The sequence below is a fragment of the Vanellus vanellus genome (genome assembly GCF_965231255.1).
Source record: "Vanellus vanellus genome assembly, chromosome: 1".
Lineage (NCBI taxonomy): Eukaryota > Metazoa > Chordata > Aves > Charadriiformes > Charadriidae > Vanellus > Vanellus vanellus.
The window spans coordinates 7,912,839-7,933,114 of NC_138905.1; the positions used below are offsets into that span (position 1 = coordinate 7,912,839).

The window sequence follows — 20,276 nt, forward strand, 5'->3', positions numbered from 1 at the left end:
CTGCAATTAAACCCTAAACCATTCACCAGTGTAGTTTCACCTAAGGTCATTCCAGAGTCAGCGAAATGTTTCTGATTTCCCTTGGGGTGTTTTTAAGCCTCCTGGAGTGAACGGGCTGGTGGCAGGGGCACACCCATGTCTCCCCATCCCACCTTCCCACATAGCAGCTGTACCCTCATATGGACGGGCCCACGTGCTCCTTGGGACCAGTGACCAGCCTCATAGAATCATGACCTCATGAAGTTCAACAAGGCCAAGTGCAAGGTCCTGCACCTGGGTTGGGGCAATCCCAAGCACAAATACAGGCTGGGTTGAGAATGGATTGAGAGCTGCCCCGAGGAGAAGGACTTGGGGTGTTGGTTGATGAGAAGCTCAACACAAGCTGGCAGTGTACGCTCACAGCCCAGAAGGCCAACTGTATCCTGGGCTGCATCCCCAGCAGCGTGGCCAGCAGGGCGAGGGAGGGGATTCTGCCCCTCTGCCTTCCAGTGATACCTTCTGGACAGGCTGGAGAGGTGGGCCCAAGCCAACCTCATGCAGTTCAACAAGGCCAAGTGCAAGGTCTTACGTCTGGGTCGGGGCAATCCCAAGCACAAATACAGGCTCGGCGGGGAATGGCTGGGGAGCAGCCCTGAGGAGAAGGACCTGGGGGTGCTGAATGACGAGAAGCTCAACATGAGCAAGCAGTGTGCGATCGCGGCCCAGAAGGCCAACTGTATCCTGGGCTGCATCCAAAGAAGTGTGGCCAGCAGGTCAAAGAAGGTGATTCTGCCCCTCTACTCCACTCTCGTGAGGCCCCACCTGGAGTACTGCATCCAACTCTGGTGTCCCCAACATAAGAAATACATGGACCTGCTGGAGCGTGTCCAGAGGAGAGCCACGAGGATGATCCGAGGGCTGGAGCACCTCTCCTATGAGGAGAGGCTGAAAGAGTTGGGGCTGTTCAGCCTGGAGGACGCTCCGGGGAGATCTTATTGTGGCCTTCCAGTACCTAAAGGGGGCCTACAGGAGAGCTGGGGAAAGACTTTTTACTTGGGCATGTAGTGATAGGACGAGGGGGAATGGCTTTAAACTGGAAGAGGGCAGGTTCAGATTGAACATTAGGAAGAAGTTTTTCACTTTGAGGGTGGTGAGGCACTGGCACAGGTTGCCCAGAGAGGCTGTTGAGGCCCCATCTCTGGAGGTGTTCAAGGCCAGGCTGGATGGGGCTTTGAGCAACCTGGGCTGGTGAGAGGTGTCCCTGCCCACGGCAGGGGGGTTGGAACTCGATGATCTTCAAGGTCCCTTCCAACCTAAACCATTATATGGTTCTATGATTCTATGATGGTGACTCAACCACTTCCCTGGGCAGCCTATTCCAATGTTTGACAACACTTTCTGTGAAGAATTTTCCCCTTATATCCAATCTAAACCTCTCCCGGCACAACTTGAGGCCCTTTCCTCTTGTCCTACCGCCTGTTACTTGGGAGAAGCCACCGCCACCCACCATGCCATCCCTGGGCCCAGTGACCGGCCCGACGCCCTCCCCGGGGCAGCTGAGCCGCCACCGTACCCCCTGTGCACAGTCATACTGGCGCACTGTCGCGCGCTGTCACCACCCACCCCTGGCGCTCCTCCCAGCCACCAGGGGGCGCTGCGCTGCAAGCCACCACCTTGCGCCCCGGCTGGCGGAGAGGCCGTCCGGAAGTGACGCTATTGTTTTGCTCCGCCACTTCCGGCGGCGGCGGCGGCGGTGGCTCGGGTCGCCATGGACATCCTGAAGCGGGAGATTAGTAGGAAGCGGCAGCAGCTGGAGGAGAAGGACCTCTTAGGGGTGAGGGCGGCCGGGACGGGGCCCAGCAGCCGCCTGGGGTGGGGGTCCGGGGGAGGGTGGCAGGAACGGCCTAAGGTGGAGGCTCGGGGCGGGGGTGAGGCCCGCGGTGGGGGAGAGGAAGCGGCCTGGGAAAGGGACTGGGGTGAGGGGATCCGGAGCTGCCCAGGGTGGGGTTTGGGTGAGTCAGGAACGGTCCTGGATGAGGTTTGGGAGGGCGACGAGCGGCCCGTGGTAGGATCAGGGAGAGAGTCAGGAGGAGTGTGGGGTTGGGGGCCACAGAAGCAGCCTGGCTTCACAGCCTCGCTATGTGCCTTTGTGTCATGGACTGGCCACTGAAATGAACGACGGATTTATTGGCGCCCAGCATGGGGCACGAACTGGATTCCACATCTGGATTCAAGAACACATGAGTCAGGATCAAAGGCAGCCAAACAGAGTCCTCCTCGGATGTCGGCCATTGAAGAATGAGGGCTGACACTTTGATCCCTCAGCTTTTATACTGAGTATGAGGCAGATGGGATGGAATACCCTGTTGGTCAGTTTTGGGTCACCTGTCCTGTCCACTTCTCCCCACAGGTGTGACCCCTCTATGCTTTTCCGCTTCTGACCCTCCAACAGGGCAAATAATAATGTTAGCTGGCCTTGGTTGTTATAGCAATAAGCATAAGCAAGAGCCTCTCTGCATACCATTCCTTGGCATAAATTAGAAACAAACAGGTCTTATCAGTTTCTGGAAGTGGACAGTGCCTGAAAAATACGCTGTTAATTTCAGAGACTTCAGTGAGTTAGAAGAGGCTTAACTGCAAAGTAAAATTACTGAACAGAAAGTTATTTCTGTTTTACCTCAAACCAGGACACTTTGCCTTTTGGAGCTGGTTTAGTTAGTTATTTCAGGCACTGAGGGATGAGAAAAATCTGTGCGACCTTTGGTGAACGATGTGTGGATCAATTTCCTCACCACTGCTGCAAGAACTTTCATAGCAGTAGTGGGGTTGCAGAGCGGGTTGTGTGTTCTGAGTGTGTTAGCTTAAAAATACCCACGTTAAAGCAGAGCGCTTTCATGGATGTCCGAGTTTTGCTTTTGGCATTGGTGGTTGAATTAGGGAGTTGTGATCAGAGACTGTTGCAGGTCAGGGAGGCAGAGTATAAAGAAAGAAGTAATAGTTCATATTAATCGGGGGAAATGCTTCAGGGTGACCACATTTGCCAGCTGTTGTGTGTCTGGAAGGTCTTACGAACATTTCTTCGTAGGTGCACTGAACAAGCTTACAAAATACAAAGGTGATTTCTCACACCTCCTTGATTTAGTGTAGAAGGACATGTTTTGTATTTATTTAAACAACTTTCCTACACTCCAATCTGGGCCTTGTGCACATCTGAAGTGAAGCTTTACACTAACGAGTACCATGGCCTTACGTGACAAAGAACATGTTTTTTTAAAGCACTGGTGAACACATTGTGCTTTCAAGCCTGCTTATACATATGTGCTGTACATATGTGCTGCAAAGTCACTCTCTTGCTGATTTTCAGAGGTGCTTCCAAGTAGTTCCCTTTACATGACAATGTAGTCATCTCTATGAAAGGATGTAGCTGAATTCACCAAATCAAGTAAGAATGTTTGAGCCATTTTTGCCCAAGTATGTGAAATGGTAAACTGCTAACAGTTTTTCTCTCCTTTAGGGAAATAAGAAATACTTCAAACGCAGTGAGTTAGCTAAAAAAGAAGAGGAGGCCTACTTTCAGAGATGTGGCTACAAGGTATGGTAATTGTTTTTCCAGGAATTTATGTGTTTACTTTGAAGTCTACATTTTACTATCAACAGTATAAATGTTAACGATAATTGTTGTTCTTTGTTCAATCTGTTAATGTTATACATTAGCCTGTAAATGAGAAGCCACCTGGAGAGGTATGAGTTTCCAAAACCATTTTCAATACAGGAAAAGATATGCATGATATACAGCTACTTAAGTTTGTGTTATGGTTTGGCTTTTATTTCCTTTTTTTATTTTTTCGTGGAAAGCATGAAGTGGCTTGGGATCAAAGCTTGTCTTCCTTTCTTTTTAAATTGTGCTGTTAGGCATGAACACTGGATCTGATATAGCCACCCACCCCCCACCCCCCCCCTTATCGGAAAAAAAATTGATACATTTGGATAATTTTATCCATTCAGATAATTTTCACAGTCTTGTCAAAATGTCCAAAAGAAATCAGTATAGCATGGGTGCATATTAAAAAGATCTACCAACTTTCATACTGTATATATTTGTATTTGGTTTTTTGGCCATCAACCATCCAGCATTAAAAGAGTGCAGCAACAGCATTTGTTTTCTTGCTGGCAAAATATTAGAAAACAATTGGTAACCTAGGGCGCATTGTGAAACAAATGAGTGATCTGGAAGGCTTTATCTGCCTTGTAATGGTGTCAGGGCAATAGTTTCCTGAAATGGAAAGAACGTTGCTTTCTTTTACAAGTGTGTGCGTTTGCCTGCCTGCCTGATTATATGTGTATGTGAGACGGTATGCATTCCCTAGTGGAAGACAGAGGCTCGTAATCTTGTTTGCTGTTACTGGGCACAAATAGGAGCTTTGTTTTCAATTGAACTTTACCCAGTTAGTGACTTATTCTGAAACCTTGATCTGTTTGTAGAATATTTGAACATCAGTGCCAAAATGATTCTTGGAACGTGCAGCATATAGTCATGAGAAAATGTTCTGTGAATCCAGTCACTCTCCCAAGTGGAAATGACTACATGATGCTTTTTGAGCATTAGCTTGAATTCTTCAGAAACTTCCATGGCCATTAAAATGCTGTTATCTGTGCTGCTGCAGCACCAGTTTTGGTTTGAAATATAACCCTGAAAACGGTTTTAAAATAAGTTGCTTTGTTAAATTAAGTACCTTTTTAGAGCCTCCCAGATTTCTGCATTTGATCTTTACAATGTTAATGAGATGTAGAATATAGACTGATTTCTTTTTAAATTCAGGTGCTTTTTTGCTTTGATTAGACTTAATAAGTTGTAATAATTTGATTTGCTTGAAAAAAAACACACTGAAACCAAAATAACTCTGGTAAAGATATTGGACTCCAGCTGACAGAACGGATCAAATCTTTTCCCCCAATGCTGCTGTCTCTTTATGATTTCAAGAATGTTTGTAAGTTAAAATTTGTATGTATCCTTCTGCCATGGGAGTGTATTTCTTTATGTTTTTTTACACAGTTCTTCCATATTTTCTGTCCCCTGTCAATTCCCCCTTTCCTGCATCAATGGAAGTTTTATTTTTCCCCTCCCTTTATGTGTTAAGCATTGATTTCATTGTCCTTCCCTTGCTTGTTCCAAACACCTGCGGTTATAAGATTTATTTCTGTGTTTGCTAGTATAGTAGCATGAATGTAGTTTTGTGGCTGAATCTTGTAGCTGGAGCCACAGGGTGGATCCTTACAGCCACATGGAGTCATATTGGCACCGGAGTGCAAGACTGGTGCATTGGCCTGAAAGAACAGGGAAGCTTCTTTAAAAAGTCTGTCTAGTGCATTCATCAAACTGATAAACCCGAATATAGACTGGAAATGACAATGTACTGCCCATGCACAGAAAATGCCGCAGGGTGCTGTGGGATTAAGCATTTCGCTTTTAGCTAGAATCTAGGAAAAAACCAAGATGTGAGTACTGTAAATGTTTCCTTATTATAGGAATATTACCAACAGCGGTCTGCTTGTGCTGTCAGAAGTGTCAAATTTGAGGTTCTAAAGGGAACTGTAGTTACATGCCTGCTGTCTCAAAGTTACTTTGATCAAAGAGTTGTTTTGCATTATTAAAATACTGAGTAACGAAGAAGGAAGGCTCTGTTTGATTCAGGGACCGTCTTTTAGATTAAGAAGTTAATGAGATCCTAACCCTATGAGGAATATTAGGTGTCTTTTTTTTTTTTTTATTTTAACTTGCAAGAAACTATGGCAAGCTTGTTAGAAAGATATGTTATCTTAACCAAGCACCTCTTAAAACCCAATGGAAGCCGTGGATCACTGCTAATTTTACTCAGCTCACTGAAGCTGTAGGTAATAAACATTTTAAGCTGACACTGCCACCGAAAGAAGCAGTCCCGCTCTTTCCCTGCCACTGGGTTTTAATTTCTGCCCTTGGGTCCATGCATGCACTACACCTGGTGAGCTCAATGAGGAGGTTAAGTTAAGTGGGCTGGGTAGAGTATCTTTCTTTGTGTTTGCCAGATTATTTTCTGTTTGAATCATTTCCCCCATCTGGCTCATCACATAGCAATGTAAATGCTTTTGCATGGGTAAGGAGGATAGAGCAGGGGCAGGAATCAACAGGCAGAAGGTGGATTTGCTATTTTTGGCACCAGTGCTGACATCTGCCTGCTGAAGTGATTGCCAAACTTTAGCAATTGTCGTTTCTATTTGCTGTAGAGAGTGCTTCCTGCAACCTGCAGAGGTGTTAGTTAATTACTGATATTTTTAAAAGCTTTTATTGTTCTGTGAAATTCAATTATAGACAATAAAAACTATGAAACTAAAGGTTTATATTGTCATATTAAAATCTGTGCTCCAGAATTCTGTATCTTCACATTGCTATCAATATATGGGTTTATTTCCACTGACACATTAGTAACTATGTCTGTTGAATGTAGGTACAGCAGCAAGAGGAGGAGGAGAAACCACTGACTTCATCAAATCCAGTGCTGGAACTCGAACTGGCAGAAGAAAAGTTACCAATGACTCTTTCCAGACAGGAGGTAAAATCAATCATCATAAACAGACTATTTGAGTTTAGAGCAAATGCATCTGAAATTTCTTGTTAGGACTGCTTTTTCTAGTTAAGTGTACTTTTTATGGCAGTTTGCATTAAATAATAAACCTCCATTTTTACAATCAACAATTAATGATCATCTTCTCTCATCAAGGATCTGCTGTCCAATTGAATTCACAGGGAGGTACAGATGGGTAGAGCCTCTTTGTCATATGGATTTGCACAGATGCATTACAACATTTTACAGCTCTTTCAGATGACTTGCAGAATAGTACCCTGAATATCAGTATTATCTTTGAATAATACTGAAGATGGCACACTGACTTTTTCCAAGATTTTGCCCCCCCCAGCTTCTTTTCTTTGTAGCTCATTGGTCTGAATCCAAATTTAGAAAGTAAGGTTTGGAAACTTACCTTGATTTCTAGAAGAAACAGTCCTGAAGCCAGAGCAGCTGGTGTATTCTTTGTCCTTTCTAAGGATAAAAATACTTATGTGAATGTGAGTTCACAAACAGATTTATACCCCAAAGCAGAAGAGAAACAGGAAGTTCAGAAGAACAGGAAGATCAGAATAAATTCTGATCTTGGAAATATTGAAATTCGCAGCTGAGATCATCCAAGGATGTCACGTCCCCGTAATTTTGCAAGATACTTAGTGGTTTTTACAGGAGTATATCACAGGACTTGTAATGTGGGCTGTTGGTTTAATGTTTGGTTTGAGGTTTGGTCTATCCTGTGTAATGTGCACTGTCTCAATGCTGTTGATCTTCTTGGGTGCATGTTTTGGGCAAGGTTTAGCTGTTGCTGTGCCAGCACTCCATCCACCCCTGGTTTTGTGATACTCTTGAAAGTCAAATGCTTGCCAACATATAGCAAGACACTTGAACTGAATAAGGAAATCAATATCTGAATGAATTTAATTTCTTGTTGTCCAACTAGTCTATTGGTATAATGAAGTGGAGGCATGGAATGAAGTGTAAGCCCTTCTCTTGATTACCAAACTATTGCGTGGTGATTCATATATCAATAAGCCTATTGCTTGATGCACTAAATGAGTAATGGTAAGTACAAAGAGATTTAGAAGCAATGCATGAGATAAGGAAAAGGGGGAATAGAGTTCAGGTTTTGGCTTTCCCCATGGCTTTGCAAATCAGCCGAGGGATGTTATACCTCTGTTACATCTAGTTTTAAAGTAACTATCACATTAGATTATGGGACTTAATATTTGCCAAATGCTTAAGGATGAGAATTTTCAGCAAATTGTCTTGCAGATGTGCTGGGGGAACCTGCAGCCTAGTTAGGAGTATTTTCATTGCCCTGAACAAGTAGGTGAGATTATCTTCAAGTTCCTTTCTGATTTTGAAAACAGTTTTTAAGCTCTGCCAGAGGGATGATTTTTGTGTATTTGTTTAAACAAGTCAGAGCAGGAAGAAGTTAAGCTATAAAATTTAGGTTGGTAATATTTGGAATGACCTTTCACTGAAATACTGTGGGAATTTTATATTTAGATTGTAAAGTGTCTGGAAGATTTTTCTACAGCTTAAAATATTGCCATTTCCTCTCCAGTCCAGCTCAACTTGTTATTCTAAGCAAAGTAAATAAATCTGTTGTCCTGGATTTTATTTTGCTTCCTTTACAAGTTTGCGTAAGGGAATGCTTTGATTCTTTTCAGGTTATCAGGAGGTTACGAGAGAGAGGTGAGCCGATCAGACTGTTTGGAGAAACAGATTATGATGCATTTCAACGTTTGAGGAAGATAGAAATTCTTGCACCTGAAGTGAACAAGGTAAGACTAGATAGTTTTTAGTTACTTACTTGTAGTGGGATAACCAATGAGGAACCCTGTAAAAGTTACCGAAAATAAGTTTCAGTAACTGTTAATTTTCAGGAGGGAGGGGTAGTACAGAGCAAAGAGAAATATCTGCTCCACCTCATTTATTGCCTGAGGAAGTGTGTTAAATGTCATAGTTTTGTGCACAATTGCAATTCCTTGTGAAAGAAAGTTCAACTCTAGAAACCTTCCGGCCTTTTCAGTTGGAAAAGGGCCTCCAGGTGGCAGTAACACCCCAGCCTGTGTTGTTACCTGCTTTTTAACCAGCAGAGAAGACAGTCATTTACTGTTAAAACTGTTTGTGATTATATGCATCTCTAAGAAGGTACAGGTAAGTAAGAGGAGAACTGCATCCTGTCTTTCTGGTATGTAAATGATTTTTCAAATCCCGTGATTTCAGAGCTATATCTTGTTAGAGAAACTTCATTTTCCTCCCCTTCCCTTTAAAGTAGCCAATGATCCAGAAAAATCACTAAAAAATATATCGTAGTGTACTAATTTATTCCTTTTGTCCTAAGAATTCATCAGTTAAGTAAGGAGATGCAGTTGGGGTTTGTTTTATGTTCAACATTGACCAAATTTGCAACTCGGCTGAGAGAGTGAAGATTTGGATTTTCTTCCCTAATTTGTGGCAAACTGAATTGTTTGTAACGTCTTTCCTGGGGCTGACCAGAAAAGGAAAGCCTTTTCCTGTTCAAGTTTTTTTTAAAAAAATAAATGTCTGAAGGTTTAAAAGAAAATATTCTGCTAGTGAAAGCTTTCCCCCTGCAGTGACACTGATGACAGTAGTAGGAGTATTAGGAAATAGTGAGCTCGTAATGGGATTGTATTGGATTTTTGTATTACATGTCTCAGTCATTCCTGTTGCTACTTGTTGCTTAAAATGTAAGTAGTCACTATAACCAGTTTGTGGTTTAGATATTTTTAGAATACTAAATGATGAGTAGAAATGCTCCAGACAGTTAAGTATGAAGATGGAAGAGGGGAAATAACTGTCCATATCTATTCCCAGTGGAGTGGCTGAATTTATCCTAGGGTGAGAAATGTCATGCTCCTTTGTACAGCTTTATGTTTTATGTCTCAAGATAAGAATGCAAGTCTTCTAACTGTGACTAAGCCAAGATTCTTGTTCTATTTAAAAGCAACTCTTAACTTTTTATATATATATATATATATGGTTTCAAACGGATTCCAATATTTTTAGTCACCTATATCTAGAGTAGGGGATTTAAAACACTTAATCTGTATAAAACATTCTGTTATGTTTAAATCATTGGTAAGAAAGGGAAACTACATAAATGGTTTATATGATAGTACTGAAGGAGTGTTACTTACCTTATTTACAGCTTTTTTTCAGGGCAGATGTGAAGATTTGTAGAGCTGATGATGGTTATGGTCTGTTTTCTGTTTGGTTTGGGGTGGTTCAGTGTATTGCTTGGATAAAATGTCTTGAAGAATGTCCTAGAAGTTGATTCAGCCTTCCATGCTTTTCTGGTGAAAATATTGTAAAAAGTCTTTTACGTAGGTATGAACATTGCAGAAGTTCATGCACCTGCTTTTTGTTAAGTGCTGAAGCAATCCAGAAACAGTTCTTTGAATTCAGTTTAGATTCAGACAACAAAGCTAAACCCTTATGAATGTTTTTACAGAATTTGTCTTTTCTTATACAGAAGTCGGATGCTCACAGTGACAGTACTGAACTGCTTTTAGTTACTTGAGTTTTTTTTGTAAATTAATAATTTTTTATCTTTTCCAGGGCCTGAGAAATGACCTGAAGGCTGCCTTGGATAAGATTGACCAGCAGTATCTGAATGAAATTGTAGGCGGTCAAGAAGCAGGAGACGATGACTCACAGAATGACTTGAAAGTCCATGAGGAGAATACTACTATTGAAGAACTGGAGGTATGTGATGGGTAGATTTTAATGAAGGGTTTTTAGATGTAGTATATTGTTGTGAGAAAGCTTCAGGATTGTTTAGACAAAGTTATCTTGTTTTCAACATCTAACTTACGCATTCTGATGCGTAATACTCTCTGTTAGGAAGTTCAGGTTTTTAAGCTTTGAGTTGCACCATAGGTAGACACGTGAAAACTCAAGGGGGGCAGGAGTTGCCTGCAAGGAAAGTCATACAGTTAGGATTCCCTCTGCAGGAGGTTTGGAAGTAGAGAATTCAATAAAAATACATTACCTGGTCATAAATCCTAAAGCCTTTCCAAGGAGTATTTGAGAGGGTAATGAGCTTAGTACTGATGAATTTTCCCTACACAAGAAAACTGGACTTTGAAAAATAGACACACAGGAAGAATGTTTGATATAAAAGCAGCCAGGACAAAGAAGAAGTAGAAGTCAGAAGTAGGCAGATCACAGAAAATGTAAGAAGCGCAGAGACAATGTGTCCCAGAAACTTCAGTGCAAAGGACTACTATGTTCTGAAAGAATGCCACAGTATTTGTGTGAGTGAGTGAAGAATGAGTGCCATGAAATGCATTCATCCCCTGGTATTTTGGGGTAATGTTTTGAAAAGGACATTGACTTGAGGTGAAGACTTTTACCGTTAATCTTCACAGCTCATTGCAGAAGTTAATCTTCATATCGTCCTTCTGAAAGCGTGTTTAAGAAATAATCTGATTTATAACTGAAAGCTTAAACGAATACATTATTTTAAGGAGATAGTCTTTTGCTTTTTAGTTTGGGTACCAGGGGTTCTGGTATGAAATAACTGTAGTACTAGAATGGATACCAATTGTATTGGGACTGCACTGAATTGACCTATTAGTTCTCAAAATAGCCTTATTTTGGGCTTCGTTCGAGCCATGGAACTAATCTTTTTTTGAAAAGTTTCAAAACACCACATTCTTAATTTTATGCTACTTTACTGCATCCCTTTGAGCATAAAGGCTTGCACTGAATTTGATTCTAAATCTAGGAGATTTTTTTTAACCAAAACTCACTTTGGAAATGTGATGATGATGGAAATAGATTATCAATCCAACTATACCTACTGGAAAATGTTCTAAAAAATGCTGTTGGTACTGCCAGTGTCGAGGTTTTAGCAGGAAGCTAGAGTATTGGAGCATACTATTGGGGTTTTTTTGTTGGTTTTCTTTTTTTTTAACTTTAGATTTGTTCGCTCAATTTCACAGTTACAATTAAATTAAATGGTAAAAAGCCCCAGTACGTCAGAGAATTGAAATAGCTTAACAAAATAATTAGGTTAATTGATAGCTTTGGGGATCTCAAAAATGCAGTTCACCCACAGTTCCCCTTAATACAGTACTGTGAAATAGCTGCTAATTATGCCAATAATTTAGTAGTTACTGAATGAAAAATTCCTGTTGCATTGACCTTCCAGAATTAATCATACTGTCTTTTTAACTTAAGCGTTTTTAATAGATTCATTAATCTCAGTAGTGTATATAACTGTTTCATTCTGCTTTTAACTAGTGTTTTGGATTACTGGTGGAGTTTATATTACAGTTCATGATGCAGTGAATCATGCTCTGCTGTGGTAGTGGCAAACTTCTAGACAATGTGGAAATAATTGCCTTTTTTTCTCCTGTTCTAGGTTTTGGGAGAATCCTTAGGACGGGGTGATGATCACTATGATATGGACATCATAACGAAGTTCTTGAAGGTAACAAACTCTAGTAGATTAATTATTCTGTAGCTGTGTCATACTTTTTACTATCACACAGATACTTTTGGTGAATAGAAGGGCCGGTTCCTGCTGCTTGGAGAGAAAAACACATTATGCTTAAGATATGTTTTCATTTTTTTAAAAGCTTGGCACTCTACAGCCTTGGTTAATCACAATTGTGACTTTTGATGGATTTGGCAAAGAGCTATTGTGTGAGTAGCATTCTTCAAAATCTGGTCTTGCTTCTCCAGACAAAATAAATACGGTTTTGATTTCCATGTGATAACTGAGGGAGTTGTATGTAGTTGGTTCTGTGTGCTACTATGGCATTAAAAACTTCCGAGGAGTCCCTGCCTCCCTTCCTCAGGAACAGTGCAAGCTGAAATGAAATGTCACCTGGTACTGTTACATGAAACGAGAATTTTAAAGGAAGTCCGTTGGCTTTGCTGAGGAAACAGGTTCAAGTGGATAGTAGAAAATTGTTTCCTTGTTTCCTGGCAAGAAGCCTGCATTGCTTCTCATTTGAGTTAGCCCGTCCCTGTGTAACTACTGTGATGATCGAAAGTCACAGCAAGAGTCAAAGCTTTCACTTGTGTGTATCAGATGCATTGGCATTTTAGTATAGTTTGTCTGGGCAGTCGGACAAAGAAAGCTCAAAAAATGTTTTCCAGGTGGGGTGAAGGTATGTTTGACATATTTGCCTTCCAGTGTGTTGAATTTTCACTGTGATCTTTACTGTTCCTTAAGCTCCTTCACAAAAATTGCCCTGAAACATCTGCTACTTAGATTTCTTCTCTTTTTATGTCCCCCCTACAACCTCCCAGCACTGATGCCTACACTGGTGTTTCTGTGGGTGTTTTGGTACATGCCTTTTTATACATGCTCCCTCCTCACCCACGTTTTTTCCTATCCCTCCTTGCCTGTACCTCTGGAAAGAGGTTTCTTGCTGTTTTAATTGAGAGTTCTCCAAAAAACTCATTTTGCCATGGTGGCTTAAACAACTGTTCCCATCTGTTTTGCCGCGATTGTCACTAGATGGCACTATGACGTAAATTTGATTGTTCCTCGTACAGTTTCTTCTTGGAGTTTGGGCAAAGGAGCTGAATGCCAGAGAAGACTATGTGAAACGGGGAGTACAGGGGAAGCTGAACAGTGCCACTCAAAAGCAGACAGAATCGTACCTGAGGCCACTCTTCAGAAAACTTCGGAAAAGGGTGAATGAATTTTAAATGTTGCTATCCCGTAAGACTTTAACTTCTGCTTTCAAAGTACCCCGTGGTTAGTGCCTTTTCCTAAGGTAACGTTATCATCACTGAAGAAGAGAGGATAAGTGAGTTGGTCAGAGTTTCTGTGTCTAGAGCCCAGGACTCCCAGTTCTGAACTTTTTCTCTTGCCCAGTGTATTCTTCTGCCTACCCACTGCTTTTCCAGGTGTTGCTTTATGTTTCACCTGTTCATTGGGCTGCAAACAAGATAGAGAATTGGGATTGTATTTTGCACTTTGCCACAAGCTACTAGGTGTAACCACTTAACCTCTGTTGCTTCAGAGCCTTCACCTGAATAACAAAAGATGTTTTCCTTTGTTAGTCCTCCAGCTAGGGCAGATGCTGAACTTTGTATAAATGCTGAGTAGGATGATTTTCCTGAGCTGCTATTCTGAACTAAAGATTTTTTTTCTTTCTTTCTTTCTTCTCCTCCTGTAGACACTTCCTGCAGACATCAAAGAATCAATAACAGATATTATTAAATTCATGTTGCAAAGAGAATATGTGAAGGTATGTTTGTTTGCACTCTTGCAGCATGTTCAGCATGTCTGATTGTAATAGATTGAGTTTATTGCTTCAACACTTCCCAATTTTTTTTGCATTTTGAAGATACATAGCTGGAAATACACACAAGATGTATTCAAACAGAATGAAAAATGGCTGTTAAAGGTTGGGCTCCAGGTAGTGTTTGATCCACAGCCTGTCAGAAGATCTTTTGAGACTGGTGAAACTGCAGAGCTTTGAAAGCACAAATAGAATTTTTCTCAGAGATGGTTATATTAAGTTGCAGAGGAATCCTGTATGGGTAACCTGATATTGTACGGTTAAATGAAGGTATTGAATTAATAGTAATAGGGTGTTGATTAATTAATTAGGAATTAATTGAGGTGAGCTGAGTTATTGAATATGAGACACTGTCCCTTTCTTTGGCTATGCTCACATTAGCTGGCTTGGTAAGGTTGAGGTAAGTTAATAAGTTTTTTGGACAAAGTCTGCTTACTGGAGGAGGCAGAAGTACTTTAGCACTCAAGATCAAAGGCAGGGTTAGGTTTTGTTTGTAGCCGCCTTCAGAAGTGGAACTCAAATACCGATAGCATTTGCTTAAGCAGCTTTTGTATGCAGAGGAAATTGAGCCTTTAAATTTCTAATATTTCTTATTATTCTTGTGAGGACTTGAGATAATTTGTCAAGTAAGCAAGCAAACCTGCTTTTGTTATTGAAAAAGCTTTGGATGGCCTAAGGCAAGTTTAATCCAAATCGTTTGAAAGTAGAACTGAAAGTGTGGGATGTATGATAGTGGGTTTTGTTTTGGGCCTTTTTTTTTCTTTCGGTTTTCATCATGATGTTGAAATTCCCTTTCCAATGGCTTCTCAAACAAAGAAATGAGTGTGCGGGAATGTGGTATATATTGTGGGTTAATCAGTGGTGCTCCTCTCTCCTGGAGGTGCTTGGCTTCATGTAAACTTCACAGACTGATTCTGGAGGAGTTGCGTACACATTCGGAAGTTTTGAGTGGTGTGGTTTTTTTTTTTTTTTTTTTTTTTTTTTTAATTAGGCTAAAGAGCCTTGTGCTTTTAAAGATACTTGTGTCATTTTGCTTCCTGTGAGACTTGTCTCTTTGTGCCTGCTGTTGTCTTCTGTGCTTCTTTGCTTTGTGCAGCCTGGTGCATAGTCAGCCACAAATTCTTACTGCTGTGTTAGATGAAATGCTAAAATGAAATGATTAAATTTTGAAATCAACATGTGACAGTAAGCAAATGCCAGAATGCAAGTTATCTGCTCAATCTTAATTAACGCTGTTGTGACAGTCCTGGAAGGGTCTCTAACTGTATGCTCACATACTATGTTTCATCACCAAACCGTGTTTAAGTCTGCATGTAGGTGTTTGATTAAGACTGTTCAGATTCCCCCTCATGTAGGTGAAGACTAAGTCCCGTCCCTTCTTCAGTTTTACTCTCAGCTCTGTCTGTAACCCCATGCCTTGTTTATTATTCACCTCCCAGTTTGCTCAGTGCCAAATGGGAAGAAACCACCCCAACTGATTTGTTGGGTCATGATTGTTACTTCTTATTGTCTAGTCTCTAAATAGGAGATGATAAATGAACTCTTTATCGTCGAGTCTTGTAGCTGCTCGCTGATAGTGGAGGAATGTCCTGCTCCATGTCCTTCTTGAAGCTGTTTCTGTAATTGCATGTATGTGTCTGTCCCCTGCACTTACTGGTTCTCAGTTGTCATGTTTTTTTTTTAAGCTCTGTACTTCTCTTCCTTTCTCCCTTTCTTTCTGTTAATTTCTCCTTCAAGTTTTATCCCTGTTCTTCCCCAGGGATGTTGTCTGCTACAGCTTTATGTTAAGAAATGGGATCTGCTATCTTGATTGGGAAATTTCACATTCATTTACTGCTGTTACTGCTTTGTTCATAAACATTGTTACTAATGTGCTTATTAACCAGTTTTGAGGAGAGCTGATTCTCAGCCCCTTTGGAAGCTAGCTCCTCTACCCGAGAGCTGTCAGGCCCCAGTGCCACTCCTGCGTACGGAGTGACCTCAGCTCTGCACACATGATGTCAGCCTGCAGTGGGTTGTGCTTACAGACAGGCTCCCTGGTCTAGTCTGCAACCAAAATGACAAGGGTTGTAAAGGTATTTACAGCAGAAGAGCTTATGGGAACCTGAGAAGGCTGAGTTGAAAATAGTCCCAGTAAACTTCATTTTTAATCAATATTAGACTGTCCTTCCCCACTGCTTGCTTTCATCAGGTCCATAGGACCATCAGGTCCAACTTCCCTCAGAGTTCAGCAAAAACATGAATCGTGTTAGGAAGACGTGTTGTAAAATTGGTTAATATCGTGCAATGAAACCTGATTCAGAGAGACTGGAATGTGTGTTGTTACTGTATTTGGCAATGCAAAAGTGCTCAGCTTTCTGATGCCCTGCCTGTTTTGCTAAGTGTGCGTGTGCTCTATTCCTTCAGGCAAACGATGCCTATCTTCAGATGGCTATTGGAAACGCTCCCTGGCCTATTGGTGTCACTATGGTTGGCATCCACGCTCGAACGGGTCGTGAAAAGATCTTCTCCAAGCACGTAGCCCACGTTCTCAATGATGAAACTCAAAGGAAGTATATACAGGTAATGTTAGCTTTGGAAATCCAAGAGATTTGCTTTTGAAGTTAGGGGATCTTTGAGAAATACTGGTTTCATAGTTACAGGTGATGTGGTAAAAGGGTCCTAGAAATGGACAGTTGCCTTAGCTGGGGTCAGGCATAACATCCGTTTAATAGGTAGCTCATCCTTGACATGAAGCGTCTTCAGTGCTGGGCTAGGAACGGAGTCTAATGGATTTTTTTATGTCTTAACTATTAGGATGCTGTATGAACACCAAAGTAGCTGTGAAGACGTGCTGTATTATTCTGAGTTCCTTCACTGCTTAACTCATGGTTTTAGCATCGTGTGTGGGATTTTATGCAGTGAAATACAGTCCTTCTGACTACTTTTGCAACTAGATAAATGCATTCATTTTCCGAACATATTTCTTTAAAAGTGTGGGCTCAAAATTCCAGGTTCAGTTCCTCCTGTGCATATTCATACTCATGTCATGAACTTCTGTTGTTTGTGGAATTAATAGCAGTGGTGTTTTTCTTCTCTGATGTTTTGGGAAACAAGTCCTTTTCTTCTTTTTATTTTTAAATGTATTTGCCTCTTGCCAGTTGCAGTTTCATTGAAATAAAGACCTTCTGGCTTAACTCTGAAGCCTCCAGAGCAGCGTCATGGAGCTCAGAGCTTCTGGCAGGATCTTGTTGCTGTGGCAGAAGGACTCCTGTTGCTTTTCAACTTCAGCTGCTGTCTGCAGGCAGATTGCTTGTAAAATGCATCTTCTCCTTCTACCTTGGTTTCTCTTCGACCTCTGGTTTCTCTTCAACTATAGTTTTTAATATCATAACCTGTGAAAATACCATCCTGAAATCAGAGGAGGCTCTGCTTACAGAGCCTATTAATTAAATCTGAGCCATTCTTTTGTAAAGTGAAAATTGGTGTGTGGACTACACATCTTCAGAGACAGGCTCCAGTTAGTGCAATACTTCCTTGGAAGTATTTATTGGGTGAAATACCTTATGTTAAAAAACCATTTTGTTGTTAGTCTGTGTTAAAAAAGGAATTTGGACTGAGGGAAAATTGTTGAGGACCTCAGCATGGCCATAACGCTTCTTCTCCAACTTGGGTGAATAATTGGCCATCTGTGTCCATTTGCCACTCTTCTAGCAGAAAGGTCTCTAGTCTGTAGTGTTGCTTGATCTCTCTTAATATACCTTGTGGAAGATATGACGTACATTAATTCCCCAAGTTGTCCCTTCTCTGCTTTTGGGGTTACAGCTGTTGGTCAAGGAAATCTTCGTGTTCATCTTCTCATTGTGAATTTCATCTGTGCTTCTGAATTACACAACTTAGTGTAAGCGCCAAGACAGAGTTGGCTTTAAACACGTCATGTTCTCCATGTTAGTTTTAAATACCATGTGTTGTTTAGATAGTCTGGTTCAAACTGGAGCATGGAATAGTATCTGTGCTCCCAGCAGTTACATCAAGCTAACATGTTTCTGATTTAAAACGAACCAGGGACCGTAACATCCCAAACAAGGAGTCATTATGGTGCTAGAACATGTTTTGCAGACTTGCCTGCATTGAAAAGGCCAAAGCATCCTCTGGTGAATCATTCTTCCATTCAGTGAGGAGCTGTCTTCCATAGTGAGTGTCTAATGACAGGCACGTGGCTCTGCCATCTTGGAGTACAGTGGCACTGCTACATTACGTTACTGCCACAGCAGTTTTCTCTCTTTTTGGTTACACTTCTATGCGTGACTTAAAAGAAAATAATCACAGGGTTTCTGTCATGTTGTTTTTTGGTAATCGATGCCTTGAAAGAACTGAAGAGAAAAGTTGACATTCTGTCTTTCTTCTTGATTACTTCTCCAGTTTGCCCCCATGGTGCAGGTCAGGTGTGGTACCACCGTGGGCAGGAATGACACCTCTCCTCCAGAGAAATTGTGCGGTTCGTCTCATAGCTGTGCAGCTTGTTTTGGTGTCAAAAATTGCTTTTTGTTCTATAAAACTACTTTTAATATTCAGGTTTCTTTTAAATATCTTTTATTGTGATAGTATTGTCTTCTCCCTTGGTGGGGAAGAGGGATTAAAGCCTTACTGTCATTCTTCACTGTCAATCTGTCATGCGGGACTGAATCTGCAGTCTCTTTGGTTATGCCACAAACTCCTCTAATATTGGGGATAACTTGGAACTCTGCAGGGAGAAAGGTTAATAAAACGTAAAAAATGGAAAAACAACCAACCCCCCCCACACACCTCAACCCCAAAATAGCAGCCTTTTCTTTTTAATTCTTCTTGTTAAGCTTAAAAATACTGTAGACTGTTACGTTTGTTTGACAGCTGCAGTTTTATTACAGAATTGTCCTTGTTTTCTTAATTCCTAGGGGCTGAAAAGGCTCATGACCATTTGCCAGAAGCACTTCCCAACAGACCCATCGAAATGTGTGGAGTACAACGCTTTATGAGGCTCCGTGGTGTCCAAGGCATGACTCATATTTTGATCTCCAAAACCCAGAGAGGATTGAAGAGACAGAGTTTGTGCTTTAACACCAGCAGGAACCTGGGGTGGGCTTTGCAAAAAAGCATAAAGCGGCAAATTTTCTACAGCTTCCTTTTTACAAACCCCATTTATTTAGATTTCATTTAATCTGTGCTTTATGCCGAACACATCCAATGTGCAGCAGAGGGAGGTTTTTTTGAAGGGGGTATGACCGGGACAATGACCAGGGGACAATGAACACCACCCTTGCTTTTAATTTCAATTTGTTATTTAGGGAACCATACAATACAGACTGACTGTTTCCCATATCACAGAGCTTTAGGTGAGACTCAGCCCTGCAAGGAGTGTATGTGGAGCTTTTTTGGCTGCTTTCCAGTTGGAGACTGATGTGGGGAGATGATTAGAGGGAAGCAGTTGAATCTGAATCTTGGTTATTTCTGTAAATATGAAGACTTTAATGGCTAATCTTTCATGTGGTATTTATCAGGAGAAAAAAAAAAAGGTTTATATATTTCTCAGCCGAAAAATACAGCCGTCCTCAGTGCAAAGAGTTTTTGATCTCGAATGCATCTGATTTGGCTTTTTTTTTGGTAACGACATTTTTAATATAAACCTTCTGGGCTTGGGGGAAGTAATCTTATGGCTCTTGAGGCTTTCAAATCCCATTTTTATACATCTGGAGAAAATTTCAGTCTGCTGGGCATTGCAGAGAAAATAATTAGGACCTCCCATGACCACGTACAGTATTTCTAGCTGCCACAAATCTTTACCATTGTATATCTTGACTGGAAATGGTGAAGAAACTCACAGGAACGATGATGTCTAATTCTGTGTAAAGAGTGAAATACTGAAACTTGGTTAATGATGCAGGTTGAAAGTCTTAGGCTGAAATCGTGCAGTTTTTTTAATTACAAGACCAGCAGTACCTCTGCAGGTCCTTAGAGAAGGCCTTACCAGGACCTACAGTGAAGCTCCAAACAAACCGTTGATCGTTGCTGTGGCTGCTAATAAGTGCCACTACCCACGTTTGCGAGAATCCAGACCTCCCGTCTGCCTGGCCCCACAGACCCCATAGAGCTGATATGGAGCCCGCTCCGCTGCCTCTGGAGAAGCCTTTTCTGTGCAGTCCACGGGGAGGGTTGCGTCTGGTGCTGGCTGCCCGGGGTTGGATTCCACCAGGTGTTTGGATCTGGTATGCTATTACCGCTCCTGTGAGGCAGCAGGTCTTCCGGTGCGTCTGGCACGTGTGGGCTGTGGGCTTGTAACCATTGAGCTGCCGCGGCGATAGGCCTGGTAGGATGTGAGCAGAACCACTGCCTGAAGAAACGTGCCAATATTCAGTGTGCTGGTTTGTCCGAGTCCTCACCTCGA

The 20,276-nt window shown here is 41.5% G+C and overlaps 1 protein-coding gene across 3 annotated transcripts; it reads left to right on the forward strand.

Annotated features, from left to right (window-relative positions):
• Window positions 1–1,717: 1,717 nt before the first annotated feature.
• On the forward strand, window positions 1,718–19,456 carry PRPF18 (pre-mRNA processing factor 18). Of its 3 annotated transcripts, XM_082498367.1 has the most exons (11): window positions 1,718–1,813; window positions 3,494–3,571; window positions 3,694–3,720; window positions 6,462–6,566; window positions 8,252–8,365; window positions 10,167–10,313; window positions 11,977–12,045; window positions 13,122–13,262; window positions 13,751–13,822; window positions 16,283–16,438; window positions 18,790–19,456. In XM_082498367.1, exons 1-11 carry the CDS (start codon window positions 1,748–1,750, stop codon window positions 18,868–18,870), a joined length of 1,056 nt encoding a protein of 351 aa, XP_082354493.1. In that variant the 5' UTR covers window positions 1,718–1,747; the 3' UTR covers window positions 18,871–19,456. The 3 variants fall into 3 exon arrangements, with proteins under 3 accessions (XP_082354493.1, XP_082354491.1, XP_082354492.1); XM_082498365.1 differs by lacking the exon at window positions 3,694–3,720; XM_082498366.1 differs by lacking the exons at window positions 1,718–1,813; window positions 3,694–3,720 and adding an exon at window positions 3,396–3,421.
• The last annotated feature ends 820 nt before the right edge of the window (window positions 19,457–20,276 follow it).